The sequence below is a fragment of the Bos mutus genome, chromosome 25 (assembly GCF_027580195.1).
Source record: "Bos mutus isolate GX-2022 chromosome 25, NWIPB_WYAK_1.1, whole genome shotgun sequence".
In the NCBI taxonomy this organism is placed as follows: Eukaryota; Metazoa; Chordata; class Mammalia; order Artiodactyla; family Bovidae; genus Bos; species Bos mutus.
The window spans coordinates 41,757,316-41,773,512 of NC_091641.1; the positions used below are offsets into that span (position 1 = coordinate 41,757,316).

Sequence of the window (16,197 nt, forward strand, 5' to 3'; positions counted from 1 at the left end):
GCTTCTGATTTGCGCATGCATGGTCATGTCAGGCCTCAGTGACAACAAGGGAAGCCTTTTGGTGGGGCAAGAAGTGCAAATTCCGTGATGCGGCTACTGAGAGCAGTGGTGAGATGTCAGTACGGCTTCCCACCGTTGATTCCAAAGCCTTGGATGACTTGGGTATTGGGGACTGCAGTCAGAGGCTTCAAATATGACTACTGAAAAATCCCATCTTTATACACAAAAGCTGGTCCTCACATCAGAAGGTAGCATCTGGGACTTCTCTAGCGGTCCAGTGGTTAAGAATCACCTGCCAGTGAAGTGGACAAGGGTCCAGTACCTGATCTGGGAAAATTCCACATCGTATAGGATTGCACCGCTACTACTGAGCTCGTGCTCCAGAGCTGCAACCTCTGAAGCCCAAGCACCCTAGAGCCAGTGCTCTGCAGCAAAAGAAGCCACCACAATGAGAAGCCCACATATCACAATTAGAGAGTGGTCTCTGCTCTCCAAAACTAGAGAAAGCCAGCATACAGCAACCAAGACCCAGTGCAGCTTAAAAAAAAAAAAAAAGGCATATTTTCCCCTCCTCTTGAATCTTCATTGGCCTTTTGACTTGCTTTGACCAACAGATAATGGTAGAAGGAGAGTTCTCGGGGTCTGAGCCTTAAGAGGACTGACAGCTTCCACTCCTTCCCTGGGGGCAACCAGCTGCCATAGCAACGTGGGCTAGACTTCAGAATGCTATGATCTCACATCCAGAGATGGAAGCAGCATGGAGCACCACAGAGGGGCTGGGCATGTCAGCGCAGCCTTCTTGGATCTTTGCTTAGTTTCACACAAGCAATTTTGTGAACCCAGCCAAACCACCCAGAGCAAGGAGCCCAGGGCCGGCTAATCCCTGCCTAAGCACCGCAGAAAAATGAGAAATAATGAATCACTTTTGCTTTGCACTGTTATGTTTTGAAGTGACTTGCTATACAGAAATAAATACTTGATCTTCTTTACCGTAAAATGGATTTCTTGATATAAGGCAACGCTGTTCAGGATCCCCTGTCAATCAATCAGGCCTCCTGCAGGCCTTCGGGTGTGGGGACACTGCAGTCAGGACAAGCGTGGACAAGACTTTCCAATACACGTCTGGAGACACGGACCGTTCTAGTGGTAGGAGTTACGGTTCCCTACTGTCTGCCATACGCATGTGTCAGAGGTTCACTGTCAGTCTTGGAAGTGGCCAGGCTACTGAACTCAGAGAGGGACTACCAGCAAGTAGTAGTCACAGAACCTAACTAATTCCACGCTCAATTTAACTTTCACAAAAGTCATTTGTCAGGCACCATTTTCACAGGTGTAAAAAAATAGTCTGAAAGTGGCTAAATGATATTTACAGGTTCACGACTAGCAAGAAAACACAGGATTTATTTTCCTGTTTGGGACTGTCTAAATTTATTTCCCTTTATTGCATTTTCGTCTAGGTGGAGCTTGGAAGTTCTAGGCTCCAGAGTAAAATCAAGGAGGGAATTAGCCCCACCCCCTGAGCAGTTTGCTTGCGTAATTTGCGCAACGGAACGTCAGGCCCGCCTTCAGACCACATTTCCCAGCAGGCCATGGGCCGGCGCCGACGCACTTCCTCCCGGCGTTCCCCGCGTCGAGAAGGAGCCGAGTGGGCTCGAGACCGACAGGAGCAGCTTTCGTCGCCGCCGCAGCCGCCGCCGCCGCCGCTGCCGCCACTTGAGAGAAGCCGTCGCGGCCACCCCTGCCGCTCCCGCCGGCCACCATGTCCGCCCAGGCGCAGATGCGGGCCCTGCTGGACCAGCTCATGGGCACGGCCCGGGACGGTGAGTCGGGGCGGCCGGCCAGACGAGGGCTGGGGCGGGAGCGAAGCGAGGCCGCCGGGCGGCCTGAGGCGGGGGCCGCGACCGTCTGCGCCTGCGCGGGCGCCCTCCCCTCCCCCGCGCTCCGACCGCGGGCGCCGGGCCTTTGTCTGAGCCTTCCCTGCCGGCGTGGGTTCCCGGCGGGCTCCTCCCTCGGAGCCTGTGCTGTCGGTGGGGCGCCAGCCCCCTCCCGGTTGACCTTGCTGCGATTTCTCCGCCCTCCGGCGGCCCTCGCCTCTCCTCGAACCAGGAGTCGGCGAAGGGCTGCAGCCAGCGTGGGCTCAGGTCGCTGGCAGCGGGCTGGCGGAGCTCCTCCACCCGAGGGAGCCGGATGGGCCTGGAAACCCTGCCGTTGTTGTTCTGTACCATTGTAAGGGGAGCCGTAAATTGAGCTTTTCTAACGTGGGTTCCTGCCGCGTGCTTTTCCAGCCCCCCCCTTTCCCCAGCCACACTGGAGAGCTGTTTAGCCTGCGCTTGGCAGTCGTTAGGTAGGTTGTGCTGTAGGGAGGAACGCAATATCATGATGGTTGTCTCAGGAGAAAGCGGTTGCATCTTTGCAAACTATGTACCTGCTGTGGTTTGTGTTTTCTTTTCTACCGAAGTAATGAAGTTGTAAGTTCACACTGGCACATTCGCAGGGCTGTGCAGATTCATTGCACTTTATCTCATAGGTGAATAAGTGCTTTTTAGCTTTCTTTGTATATTGAGTTGCTTTTGAATTGCTTCCCATATTTTTATTTCATACAAACTGAACAATTGTGGCCCCTCTATTTTATTTATAAAGGTTCAGTGTATCTTTGCCTGCCTACATCAATCTGCAAGGGAGTTGCAGAAAAGCCTCATGTTCATCGAGCCGTGAGTCACAACCAATTTTTAAGCTGTTATAACAAAAAAGTGTTTGCTTTTTTTCACAAGTAACTTTAAAAGTGTAGTTTAGAAAGAAAACATTTTCAATAAAAAGACACTACATTAATCCTGGATGCTTGCAAATCCTGAAATATATTCCTCCTTTAGTTTTACACAGCTCTGTGTCATATACACAGATTAGCTTTAAAATCTGTCACATTCCACTTTGCCTTTACTTTTATGTATCATTCCCCTGACTTCCTTACTGCAGGTTGGGCAAGAAAACTTTTCCTTTAAAACTTTTCAACAGCGGGCATAAAATTCTGCAGCTGAGGTCTTGAAGAATGCAGATGGGTACAGTATGTGTTGGAGCTCACAGTGTGTATTGACTAACCTAGTTCCTTTTTTGCTTTTTTCCCCTTGGTATTGTCTTGTTAAAAGTGACTCCCAGGTGCCAACTCTTTTTTTTTAAGGGTGGGGGTTAAAGGGGGATAGGTAGACTAAGTCTAGGTTATTTATTAGTCAGTAATAGAAAGGGAAAGCTTTCTTCATGTAATTTTGGGCAAAATATTGCCTATACATTTGTCTATAGCAAAATGATTAGTAAGTAGCTTTTGTTGGAAACTACCAGCTTCTAAGTCATACGTGGTGATTCATGGCCCTCTGATAAGCACGGCTTTTGGTATCTCGTGGCCCACATGTATGTGTGGGGCTAATGGCCTTTTGGTGCTCAACATTTTACTTCTGATTCCTTGATCTCTTTGGCACAATGACGGAGTCAGATCTCATTAAGCGTCATTCTTCATGATATATGTAGTATCAAAAGTCATCTGTATTTTGTTCCAGTTGTTAAAAAAAAAAAACGTCTAGGTCAGCTTTTCAGAGTATTTGGTAGTCTGCAAATCATCCAGGTGAATTGTACCAGATATGCTTTTGTGCTTAATGTGATAATATTGTCTTATTTAAAACCACACATGAATTTCAGGAGACGAAACCAGACAGAGGGTCAAGTTTACAGATGACCGTGTCTGCAAGAGTCACCTTCTGGACTGCTGCCCCCACGACATTCTGGCTGGGACGGTAGGTGCATCTGGGGGGGATGTCCTAGGATACTCAGACATGGGTGCTCTGCAGGCAGTGGGGGCGTTCAGGTTGAATTGTGTTTTCCTTTGCTAAGCAGAAATTACTTACTGTCCTTCAAATGATAGGTTCTGTTAGTTTGGTGACATTTTATATAATGTTATTTTACTTCTATAAAGTTCTGTTTGTAAGGTTTTCAGGTTTGGGGAGAGTTATTATACTGAGATATTCACAAGTTAAGTATTACTAGTCTCCTTTGGCTTTAGCAAAAAGAGTACTTCAGGTTAGCTTGTAGCTCTGTAAGATTATGGGTTGGTTTGTTTTCAGGTTAAACACATACTAGTTTTTTGATCAGGGTATGGTTTTCCCAGATTGTAGGTTTTTGAAATATGTGGACTAATATTACTTTGCAGTTTTGTGTTACACCATCCTTTCAAGAAGTCAGTACATGACCTGATAAGTATAGAACTCTACAATTTTAAGTTCGTTTCAGATGAACCAAACAGATAAATGCTAGTTTTGCAGAATGAACATTTATTCAAAGTTAGATAGTATTTAAGAAGACTAAAGAGTGTCAGATTATCTACCATGATTCAGCCACCTACAGAAATTGAGTCCCATAAACACCATTACCATTTTAAGATGTCACAACCCCCTCATGTAATGTAAAAATTGTCTCCTTATTTTAAGGGTCCAGTATGCATGTGCTAGGGAACACTTTTTTTTAGGATTAATTAGTGCTTTTGTTATTACCATTTCGGGGAGGAGTTGCTGGAACACTGACCTAGCTGGTGTATTAAGTATTCTCAGGCTGGACCTTTTGACAGCAAATAGGAAATGGCTGCAAAGCCTCACGCCTCTGTTAGCTGAGGTCTTGCCTGCAGTTGACTGGGTGACTGCTGAGTGCTCTGGATCATGGGGGTGCCGTCACTGTAGACAGCTGCCTTCCACTGGTCATAGCAGGCAGCCAGGAGTGTGCTCCTAACCTGGAGTAGGCGGCGGCCTAACCTGCAGTTGTTGGTAGGTCTTAGTGGAAGAAGTCAGAGGAAGTAGAGGGACATGCACCAGAGTGAAACATTTCAGCCGTATTTTTCTGGAATGCTGATGAGGGAGGGCATTTCCTACAAATGTTTGGTGTATTCAGATCAGATCAGTCGCTCAGTCTTGTCCAACTCCTTGAGACCCCATGAATCGCAGCATGCCAGGCCTCCCTGTCCATCACCAACTCTCGGAGTTCACTGAGACTCAACGTCCATCGAGGCAGTGATGCCATCCAGCCATCTCATCTTCTGTCGTCCCCTTTTCCTCCTGCCCCCAATCCCTCCCAGCATCAGAGTCTTTTCCAGTGAGTCAACTCTTCGCATGAGGTGGCCAAAGTACTGGAGTTTCAGCTTTAGCATCATTCCTTCCAAAGAAATCCCAGGGCTGATCTCCTTCAGAATGGACTGGTTGGATCTCCTTGCAGTCCAAGGGACTCTCAAGAGTCTTCTCCCAACACCACAGTTCAAAAGCATCAATTCTTTGGCGCTCAGCCTTCTTCACAATCCAAGTCTCACATCCATACATGACCACAGGAAAAACCATAGCCTTGACTAGACGAACCTTTGTTGGCAAAGTAACGTCTCTGCTTTTGAATATGCTATCTAGGTTGGTCATAACTTTTCTTCCAAGGAGTAAGCGTCTTTTAATTTCATGGCTGCAGTCACTATCTGCAGTGATTTTGGAGCCCAGAAAAATAAAGTCTGACACTGTTTCCACTGTTTCCCCATCTATTTCCCATGAAGTGATGGGACCGGATGCCATGATCTTCGTTTTCTGAATGTTGAGCTTTAAGCCAACTTTTTCACTCTCCACTTCCACTTTCATCAAGAGGCTTTTGAGTTCCTCTTCACTTTTCTGCCATAAGGGTGGTGTCATCTGCATATCTGAGGTTATTGATACTTCTCCCGGCAATCTTGATTCCAGCTTGTGTTTCTTCCAGTCCAGCGTTTCTCATGATGTACTCTGCATATAAGTTAAATAAGCAGGGTGACAATATACAGCCTTGACGTACTCCTTTTCCTATTTGGAACCAGTCTGTTGTTCCATGTCCAGTTCTAACTGTTATTTCCTGACCTGCATACAAATTTCTCAAGAGGCAGATCATGTGGTCTGGTATTCCCATCTCTTTCAGAATTTTCCACAGTTTATTGTGATCCACACAGTCAAAGGCTTTGGCATAGTCAGTAAAACAGAAATAGATGTTTTTCTGGAACTCTCTTGCTTTTTCCATGATCCAGCGGATGTTGGCAATTTGATTTCTGGTTCCTCTGCCTTTTCTAAAACCAGCTTGAATATCAGGAAGTTCACGGTTCACATATTGCTGAAGCCTGGCTTGGAGAATTTTGAGCATTACTTTACTAGCGTGTGAGATGAGTGCAGTTGTGCGGTAGTTTGAGCATTCTTTGGCATTGCCTTTCTTTGGGACTGGAATGAAAACTGACCTTTTCCAGTCCTGTGGCCACTGCTGAGTTTTCCAATTTACTGACATATTGAGTGCAGCACTTTCACAGCATCATCTTTCAGGATTTGAAATAGCTCAACTGGAATTCCATCACCTCCACTAGCTTTGTTCGTAGTGATGCTTTCTAAGGCCCACTTGACTTCACATTCCAGGATGTCTGGCTCTAGGTCAGTGATCACACCATCGTGATTATCTGGGTCGTGAAGATCTTTTCTGTACAGTTCTTCTGTGTATTCTTGCCATCTCTTCTTAATATCGTCTGCTTCTGTTAGGTCCATACCATTTCTGTCCTTTATCGAGCCCATCTTTGCATGAAATGTTCCCTGGGTATCTCTGATTTTCTTGAAGAGATCTCTAGTCTTTCCCATTCTGTTGTTTTCCTCTATTTCTTTGCATTGATTGCTGAAGAAGGCTTTCTTATCTCTTCTTGCTATTCTTTGGAACTCTGCATTCAGATGTTTATATCTTTCCTTTTCTCCTTTGCTTTTCACTTCTCTTCTTTTCACAGCTATTTGTAAGGCCTCCCCAGACAGCCATTTTGCTTTTTTGCATTTCTTTTCCATGGGGATGGTCTTGATCCCTGTCTCCTGTACAGTGTCACGAACCTCATTCCGTAGTTCATCAGGCACTCTATCTATCAGATTTGGGCCCTTAAATCTTATTTCTCACTTTCACTGTAGAATCATAAGGGATTTAATTTAGGTCATACCTAAATGGTCTAGTGGTTTTCCCTATTTTCTTCAATTTAAGTCTGAATTTGGCAATAAGGAGTTCATGGTCTGAGCCACAGTCAGCTCCTGGTCTTGTTTTTGCTGACTGTATAGAGCTTCTCCATCTTTGGCTGCAAAGAATATAATCAATCTGATTTCGGTGTTGACAATCTGGTGGTGTCCATGTATAGAGTCTTCTCTTGTGTTGTTGGAAGAGGGTGTTTGTTATGACCAATGCGTTTTCTTGGCAAAACTCTGTTAGTCTTTGCCCTACTTCATTCCATATTCTAAGGCCAAATTTGCCTGTTACTCCAGGTGTTTCTTGACTTGCTACTTTTGCATTCCAGTCACCTATAATGAAAAGGACATCTTTTTTGGGTTAGTGTATTAGGTATAGTTTAATCTGCCAAGTATTTACTGGACAAGTACTCTGCCAGGCACTGGGGATGTTGTACAAAAAATGTTGACTCTCATCTAATGGAGAAACAGGACAGACAGTAAATAGCGAGTAGGTTCTGGACTGTTTTGGATAGCGCGATATGGAAAGGCCTCTCGGGATACGGGAGCAGAGACCTCAGTGCTGTGAAAACACACATGTGCACCTTTAGGGGAATAGTGCTCCGGGTGGCTGGTGGAGCCAAGGGAAGCAGGAGTGCATCTGGGTTGGTGTGGGTCGTGGGGAGGAGGCAGAGACTGTGGGGCTTTGATGAGAGGCCAGGGACTGAGCAGTGTCACTGCCGTCCCCGTTGGACAGACAACTCAAACCGAGAAGAGAGCCCAGGAGACCTGTTTTCATGCAAAGGTGCAGTGAATAAGTGTTGGGGCTGCTGAGGTCAGTTGAGATGAGGGCTGGAAATTTGGGTGGCGAGTGTAAAGATGGAGCCTCATGGCTGTGGGCTCCTGGGTGGTAGGGGTAGAGTCTGCTGTGCTCCATGGAGGTGGACTGAGTGGTTAGAACCCTCAGCATGCTAAGGGCTTCTCCAGGCCCTCTCCTGTCAATAGGGGTGAGGCAGCAGAGGAATGGAATGGGAAAATGGTGTATTGATAGTAAGACCAGAGGGATAGCTGGAGGGAAGAGAGTGTAACTTGTGGAAGAACTTTGGTTTTCTGAAAGTTCTCTAAAGAGCCTTTCCTGTTCTTCCCTGTCTGCTGTGTGAGACCTCTGGAGGGTAGAGAGCACAGATATTTGTGCGATTGAAAAAGAAGATAAAAGGTCTGGCATGCTGCATTTGACAGCCACTTAAGTATTTTGGAAGAAGTAAACGAGTGAGGTATTTCAGCTCTGCTGGGTGTTTGGCTGCCAGAGGAGTTGGCTAGTACTTCTGTCTCCTTGGCAGAGTTGCAGAGCGACCTGCAGAGACACATGGAGTCCCAGGCCTGTCTTTCACCTGTTTCTGCAGTGGCCGCTTGAGCGCTCCCATCTGAAGGAAGGTGTTGGTCAATTTTGCTTCATGTGTGGTTCCCTAATATTGAAACTTCCTTGACAGTTGAAGCTTTTAGAATGGAAGTTGATTTGCACTTAAGATGTTTAGTACTTAGTGGTTTTGTTGCTTGCTTCATCTGAAAGTTTTTCTTTGAGCAGTAGAATGTTCGTTAGCATTTAAAGAATTTCTAAGAGCTGTCTCTCGTTTTTCAGCTATAGCACTTAGTTACCTTTGTGTGATTTTTTTGGGCTCTGCAGCATGTGGGATCATAGTTCCTCGAATAGAGATCAAACCCGCACCCCCTGCTTTGAAAGTGTGGAGTGTTAACCACTGGACCACTAGGGAAATCCGGAAGCTGCGTATATATATATAAAATACATGTTTTTTAAAATACATGTGTTCATTTATTATCTTTGGCTGTGCTGGTTCTTGGTTGCTGCATGGAGTTCTCTCTAGTTGTAGCAAGCGGTCTCCTCATTCAGTGTCTTCTCACTGCAGTGGCTTCTCTTTTGGAGCATGGGCTTCAGTGGTTGCAGCTCTCGGGCTCTAGAACAACGGCTCAGTAGTGGTGGCCCATGGGCTTACTTCAGAAGCTGTGTATTTTTTAAGGATTATGTGTGGTATTTAAAATAATGAATGAAGCAGAATATGCCAGCTTTACAATGACAGCAATTCTAGTTGCAGCTTTGGCTTTTAGAACTTGTGTTTCCTTACCTCTGGATTCCCCGTGTAACCAACACACAGAAGCTGCAAGTGACCTCATAGTAAGCATAATGAAGGAGAACAGAGCTTTTGCATTTACCGTTTGGTCAAAATGAATATGAGCTCCACCCTGGGCAGCCGCCTCTTGGCTGTGTCACTGGCGATGCTGTGGGACATTTTGTCATAAGGATGGCTGCATCTTCTGAGATTAGGGCTGAAGAGCTGGATCCTGTCCTAGGATGTTACGGATTTTGTGATCCATGGAGTATTTTGTTAAGCTCGTTTTGAACGCACTTGTAGTTTGAGCTGGAGGATTTCTGGACTCTGTTGCTCTGTTCCCTTGTTAGGTAGTTGTGCTTGTTTGCAGCAGCATGGGTTCCCGAGGCATCTCCTCACCAGGCTGTTGGGGTTTGTTAATTGGCACTTTCTGACTTGTTAACCTGACCCTCAGCATCCGAACGTCCCTGTTGCTGTTGAGATGACCACAGACAGGAGTGGAGGGGGTCCCTATACAGGGTCCTTTACTTAGGACTTAGGTGAGAAATGCACGCTGCTGTCTGATTGTTCTGTCTGTGCTCACAATGTGCAGTAGCACATCAGGCTGGTCTTACTGGTAACCCAAATAATCTGTTTTGGTGAAAGAGCCTTTTGTCTTTCACGTGGGGCAAGTGAGTGGTCCAATCTTCGTCCCAGATGTGTGTCCAGAGTCCTGTGCCAGGTTGGGAGAATGGATTCTGGGCTCTGAGTCAGCCAGTTGTGTTTGATTTCCTTTGATATGCAAAGAGCTACCTAACGTCAGGTGTTAGGTTATGTGGTAGCACCCCAAAACCTGATTTCTGTCTGTTCTTTCCTCTTCTTGTCTCTGTGATTTAGACTTTAGTGGTCAGGATTACAAGAAGGAATGCATGGAAACTTGTTGCTGTCAGGGATACTCTTGTTTCCTGGCCTTCTTGCCACCCCTTCCCCCATGCTGCTCTTTACTGAATAGACGTTTCTACACTCATGAGATAATGATGGTGAAAGCTAAGTAATGAAAAATAGTCTAGTAATCTCTGGTTCCATAGGAGATAGAAATCATTACACTGAAATGCACCTTTTCTGAGTGTCATGTAATCATGGTAGAAAAAGGAAAATAAGACTTCTTGGCCACATTGTTTCTTAATTTTCTTATCATAGTCAGCATTCAAAAAAGCATTGTTGATTTTGAAGACAGTTACCACCAGGTCATGTGCTTCCTACAAATGGTTAGATGTTTGTATGTAAATTTTTGTTTCTCTTTCACAGCGCATGGACTTAGGAGAATGTACCAAAATCCACGACTTGGCCCTCCGAGCAGATTATGAGATTGCAAGTAAAGAAAGGGACCTCTTTTTTGAGTTGGATGTAAGTTTTATTTGATGTTAATTGTTCCCTACTGTGAAGAGCCAAATACTGCACTAACAAGAATAATGTGTGTAAGTTATGACGCAAAACGATAAAACAGATGTTATTCCACCACTCTCTGGCTGGGAGCTGGGATGTGGCCAGGACCGTTCTGCGTCTGTGTGTCTACCATCCCAACTCTTCTACGTTTTGTACTGTATTGTTTTATTTTGAGTGTTTCTTATATATTTTATGTTTTCTTGGACATTATGTTTATTCTTGCTTTTGAACTTACAAAAATGGATTTGAGTGTAGGTAATCTTAGTAACTTTATTTTTCCTTCAGCGCTGTGTTCCTTCACATACTTTTTTCGGTATGGCTTGGTTTCATTGCTGCATTTCATAGTTCCCTGAACTACCCATTCTATATTCATAGACAGTTGGGTTGATTCTAGTGGGGTTTTTTTTGTTTGTGTTTTTTATTATGAATAGCGTTATAAATGTTATGGAATATCTTGGTGCACATGTACAACAGTTAACCTAGGGTATATTTTTAAGAGAAGAATTGCTTGCTCGTAGAAGCTGCACATGTTTATTCTTGCAAGGTAGTTCTTTTTCTTCTTCCTCCCTAATTTTTGATGAAATGTATCCGTTTACCCATTTAATAACAGTGAACATACCCTTACCAATGCTTGGTATTATCAGGTCATTAAATATTTTGCAATTTAGTCATTATAAATTAGTATTTCATAACTTTTGTTGTTTTTCCCTCCCAAAAGAGCCTTTTTTAGACCCTTTCCCCTAATTCATCCATCTCCCCTCCGTGAATTGTTTTGTTGTTGTTGTTGGTTGTCCCCTGCATGAAATTTTGATAACACAGATACCCAGCATATCAGTTTATGTACTGTGATCCTTTACAGGTCACTTATCATTGTACTATTTAAGATTTTCTTCACTCTTTGAGACCAGTTTTCATTCCTGTCCCCATTGGGAATGCATGATTTGGTCACTTTATTTTGTTAATTTATTTTAGGCTATGCTGTCCAGCTTGTGGGATCTTAGATCACCTTCCAGGGACTGAACAAGGACTCCTGCAGTGGAGGCGTGAAGTCCTAACCACTGGACCATAGGGATTGATAGAGCCACTCTGTTTTAGTTTTTTTCTTTTCCTGAATCCTCCATTCCTAGAGTTAGCAGAGGTCAGTGAGGGGTTTGATGCCCTTCAGGTTCCTGGGTGAAGACTGGGGAGACACTGAGCTTGGTGGGAGGAAATCAGAGGAAAGGAATATCAAGGAAAGGCATTTTTTTTTCTCCCAATAGACATTTTAGAGGATGTATTATAGCTGGAGTAAATTCTACTTAAATCAGTAATCTTAAAAAGTGGTTAAAATTACCATTTCTTTTTCAAGTGCATCAGTGTTGAATTTTCTTGGGATACCAGGTTTCAGAAGCAGAGGAACAAAGATGTACGGGTTAAATTTTCACTTTGAGTTATGTAACTTTTTGTATCACAAATGTTAGGATTTCTGCTGAATTAGAATGTCTCTGTACTTTTTAAATGGCCTGATGAATTCAGTATGTAAGAACAGAGTAATAGAAGAAATTGAGACTACAGAAAGACTGAAACATACTGTAATTTAGTATTTTTATGGGCAGAAAGACTAAAACGTGGTAATTTAGTATTTTTATGCGCAGAAAGACTGAAACATATGGTAATTTAGTATTTTTATGTGGGGCATTGTTCAGCCACTGTGGAGAAGATGAGTTTTTTTAATGAACAGTATTAGAAACTGTGGATTACCCAGTTAGTGAAAAACCGGGTTGGATCCCCCAAAAGAGAATTTTGTTTTGCCATGTTGACATGTTATAAACCCTAAGAAGCTGTAAGGTAAAGATGGATACATGTTTTCTGTATAAAAACTTAAAAAATACTAGCGTATCAAGAATTCCCATATATAAAATAAGAATTCAGCTGAGACACAATATCTGCAGCATATGAAGGGCAGGTACCTTTCATGATAAAGCTCATCATGACTGGACCTGTAGCAACAGCTGAATAGAAAACAGTCAGAGGATAAAAGACATTTTTAGTGGGCATCTAATCCTGTGATGGGTGTTCACCCTCACTCAGACTTAGGAGTTGGAGAGTTAAGTAATTCTGATACAGCTCTTGGATGACTGAGCCCCCGAGGATGGGAAAGCACATGGTAGCAGTGCTAGCTCTGAAAGCGTATCTGATGATACACTTGCTTATTAATGAAGGTAAATCTGCTTCAGAATACTCCTGCAGCATTGCAGCCTGCAGACTCCATCCGTGAGGGCTTGGGTCGTGTCATTGCTCTCCACAGTGGGATGATGTGCGGCTGTGGAAAGAGGGCTGAGGCAGTGAAATTGTGTCCAAGGTGAAGTGGGAAAACTGGTGTGCTATGACAACTTCCATAGTGTGACTTTTAAAAGAAAGAGTGTTTAGTATTGTTGACATCCTTAGATTTACAGAGTGGTTTTAGAAGAAACCACGAGACTTTGAACACTTTTGTCTCAGTTGGAGGGCTAGAGTAGGTCAAAAGATGTTTTTGTACTGTGAAAATTTACCATTTAGAGGAATACCTTTTCCAGTTTAAAAGGTGACCACCTCTCCCTCCAGCTCCTTAAAAGTCATTTTTGAGGGAATTCCCTCATGGTCCAGTGGTTAGGACTTCTCCTCTCACTGCCAAGGGTTCCAGTTCAATCCTAGGTCTGGAAACTAAGATCCCACAAGCTGTAGACAAAATATAATATATATATTAAAGAATAGGTATGTTCTCTGATTTAGAAAAAATCATATTTTATCTTATAGATGGTTCATGTTGAAATGTTTGCTAGCTAGTGCTGAACCTCCAGAGGAGGTCTTCCTGTTCTGACGAGTGGGGGGTGACTTGGAGCAGCTGTGCTTGTGGGAGGGCAGTCAGCAAGTAGTTGTCAGCATGTTAAATGCATGTATACACTCGTTCCAGGATCCTGCTGCTGGGACTGTATCTTAATGGTATGTGTTAATGAGTCCACAGAAAAGGTGCTCATTGCAACTTTTTTTTAAAGTGAAAAGAGAAGGATCTAATGGGGCTGTTTATTAACAAGGACCACTTACATTAGTTATCGCCCTTTCATACAGTGAATGGTGCTTTGTGGAGCTCTGGGTGCTAGGAAGATATTGCCATAACTTTTTTTTTATTATTTTATTTAAATAAATATGAGTAGTTTGTTTATTATTTTTATTTATTTATTATTTATTTGCTATTATTTTTTAAAATAATGACCTAAAGGTAAAATTCACAAGCCATAAAATTTATCCTGCCTTGAATTTTTAATACATATCAGTAGTGTTTGGATGTGCATGGGTTACTTTAATACACTAAATGTGGCCTGGCTTTGAAATACCAGGCTAAAATAATTTATTTCCTTAGTTATGCAGAATAAACTTAGAAGGGAAAAATAAAGTCCTTTCCTAGAATACAGGTTTGTTACAAAAACTTGATGGAATAACTTTTCCAATGTTCTTGATAGTTAACTGTTAGAGATTCCAGGTTGAAAAGTCTGCCCTTTTCCACATGACTCCTATCCAGTGCCTCTCCAGAGGTCACTTGTATCTTTTGAAGATAGGCTTTTCAGGGTGAACACATGTATATAGCAAAAGCTAGTTGTGATGTTTCTTGTTGAATTGCAATCTTGATAAATCAGAACACCTCAGAAGTGCTTTGGCCAGAAGCGCTTTTGGCCAGTCAGTGAGCTGACTCTTGATCTTGCTGACCTGTTGCTGCCTCCTCAGGAACTGCTGTTGGTGTGAGGCTCCAAGCCTCCACATGGCCATGTGGATGGTTCAGTTCGCCATGTGGATGGTTCAGTTCCCAGGCGTGGAACCAGCAGCTCCTGTATGGTGTTGAATTTGGTTCCTGGAGGGAGTACAGTGTAGTCATCACTACTATAAGATGGAGACAGGTTTTGTTTTCACAAATTGTGAACAAATTGTCAGTAATCCATGGTTTTTCTTAGTAACTTATATTTGTGTATCTTACCAAGTGTTTTGGTAGAATCTCTTCACTGTTGACAGTAAATCTTTGAGGTGGGCCTACCATTTATCTCCAGAGTCTCTGAAAGTATAATAAGATTGGTGCTATTTGCCAGAAGTCACGGAAGCATCATCACATGACCCTGGGAGAGTTGTTTTATTGAGTGGATCAGTCAGAGGTGATTAGGAGCTGTTTTTATCCAGGTTGTATTAGAGACAGTGGTTTTAGAACAAGTTATTATAGTCATATCAACATGAAGGCTTTTGCGTGTTAGGTGCCTTTCATCTATTCTTTCAGAAAAGAGAAACTTCTAAAACTTGAGTTTTTAGTGGATTTATTAATAAGTGGATGCATTAATTTAAAAGAAAATTATGCTTTTATAGAAAGCATCATTATTAGTCTGTTTTCTTTTTTTTTTTTAATTTCACTACGCTGGGCCTTAGTTGCAGCGTGCGACATCTTTAGTCATGGCAAGCAGGAGCTCTTGGTTTCGGCATGCGGGATCTAGATCCCCAACCAGGGATCAAACCTGGGCCCCTACACTGGGAGTGTGGCGTCTCAGCCCCTGGATCACCAGGGTAGTTCCAGTCTGTTTCATTTCTGAATTAGTTGCTCAGCTTAGGTGACATTTGACTTTCAGTATAAAAATCTTTTATAAGAGCTCATCAGCTCTGTATATAATTCTAAAATATTTATAAGCTTTTAGTGTCCTCTAAGCAGTTTGTAAGAAATGGTCCTAGAGTATTTGCCCGTGTATGAGAAGACTTAAGGTGTTTATTGCATTGTTCTGAATTAGTGAAAGGTGAAAAAATGCAAATATATACTTACTATGGAATGGATATAGTTGTTTTAAAACAGTGAAATGCTGCACAGCTATAGATCATAGAAAATGTGTGCATTGATGTAAAAAATGAAAAAGCTTTAAAAACTATCCTAGATGGAGTAAAAATTGTGTACTTGTATATGCGTTTTAATACAGTTTTAAAAGGTATTTACCAGGCTCAAATGATTATTTCTTAGGGAGGAAGAAAGAATTATGCTTTTTAAGTCATGTGAAGTTGTTAGGTCCAATTGAATTGCTAATATAGTGTGCAGAAATGAAAATTTAAAGGTACTTTTACATTATAACTTATTTCTACAAATCCTCAGTCTTAAGAAAGTACAGTGGACCCTTAAACAACACTTGTTTCTTGAACTGTGAGGGTACACTTGGAGATTTTTCGCAGTAAATGCATAAATGCACAGCTACAGGATCCATTGCTAACACCCACCCCGCCGCCCATTGTTCAAGGGTCAACTGTGATTGAAAACACAGGCAAACAGTGGTACACGAAGTAGTGTTGTCGTAGCATCGTGTATAAGGTTGAAAAATTGGATGCAACAAAAATGCTTTAGTGATGAATGAACAGATTATGAGGGACTCAAATGGTAGACTGTGCCCTTGAAATAAATGTTTGTGAGACCTGAACGTTCAGTGACTTAAAATTCCTTAGGAAATCCTGAGCAAGAAAGGGTAAGTGTGTGTATTGGAACTCACTGTGTGCTCTCCCTGGAAGTGTGTGGCCAAATCAGAATTCCCCAGACTGTCATGGAAAACCCAGAAAGCCTCCTTCCCTGTGCCCCTCCCACTCCCCGGAGGCAGTCCCCTACCACAGCTTCAAGGTGGAAAAGG

The 16,197-nt window shown here is 43.1% G+C and overlaps 1 protein-coding gene across 2 annotated transcripts in view; it reads left to right on the forward strand.

Annotated features, from left to right (window-relative positions):
* Positions 1-1,616: 1,616 nt before the first annotated feature.
* LUC7L (LUC7 like) overlaps positions 1,617-16,197 on the forward strand; it is a 32,430-nt gene continuing 17,849 nt past the window's right edge. Inside the window, exons 1-4 of one of the 2 annotated variants that reach the window (XM_070362730.1) lie at positions 1,617-1,820; positions 2,641-2,711; positions 3,688-3,782; positions 10,406-10,504. In XM_070362730.1, the coding sequence (XP_070218831.1) occupies positions 10,409-10,504 (96 nt within the window). In that variant the 5' untranslated portion in view covers positions 1,617-1,820; positions 2,641-2,711; positions 3,688-3,782; positions 10,406-10,408. The remainder of the gene's footprint in view (positions 1,821-2,640; positions 2,712-3,687; positions 3,783-10,405; positions 10,505-16,197) is intronic. The other variant, XM_070362729.1, reaches the window with a different exon arrangement.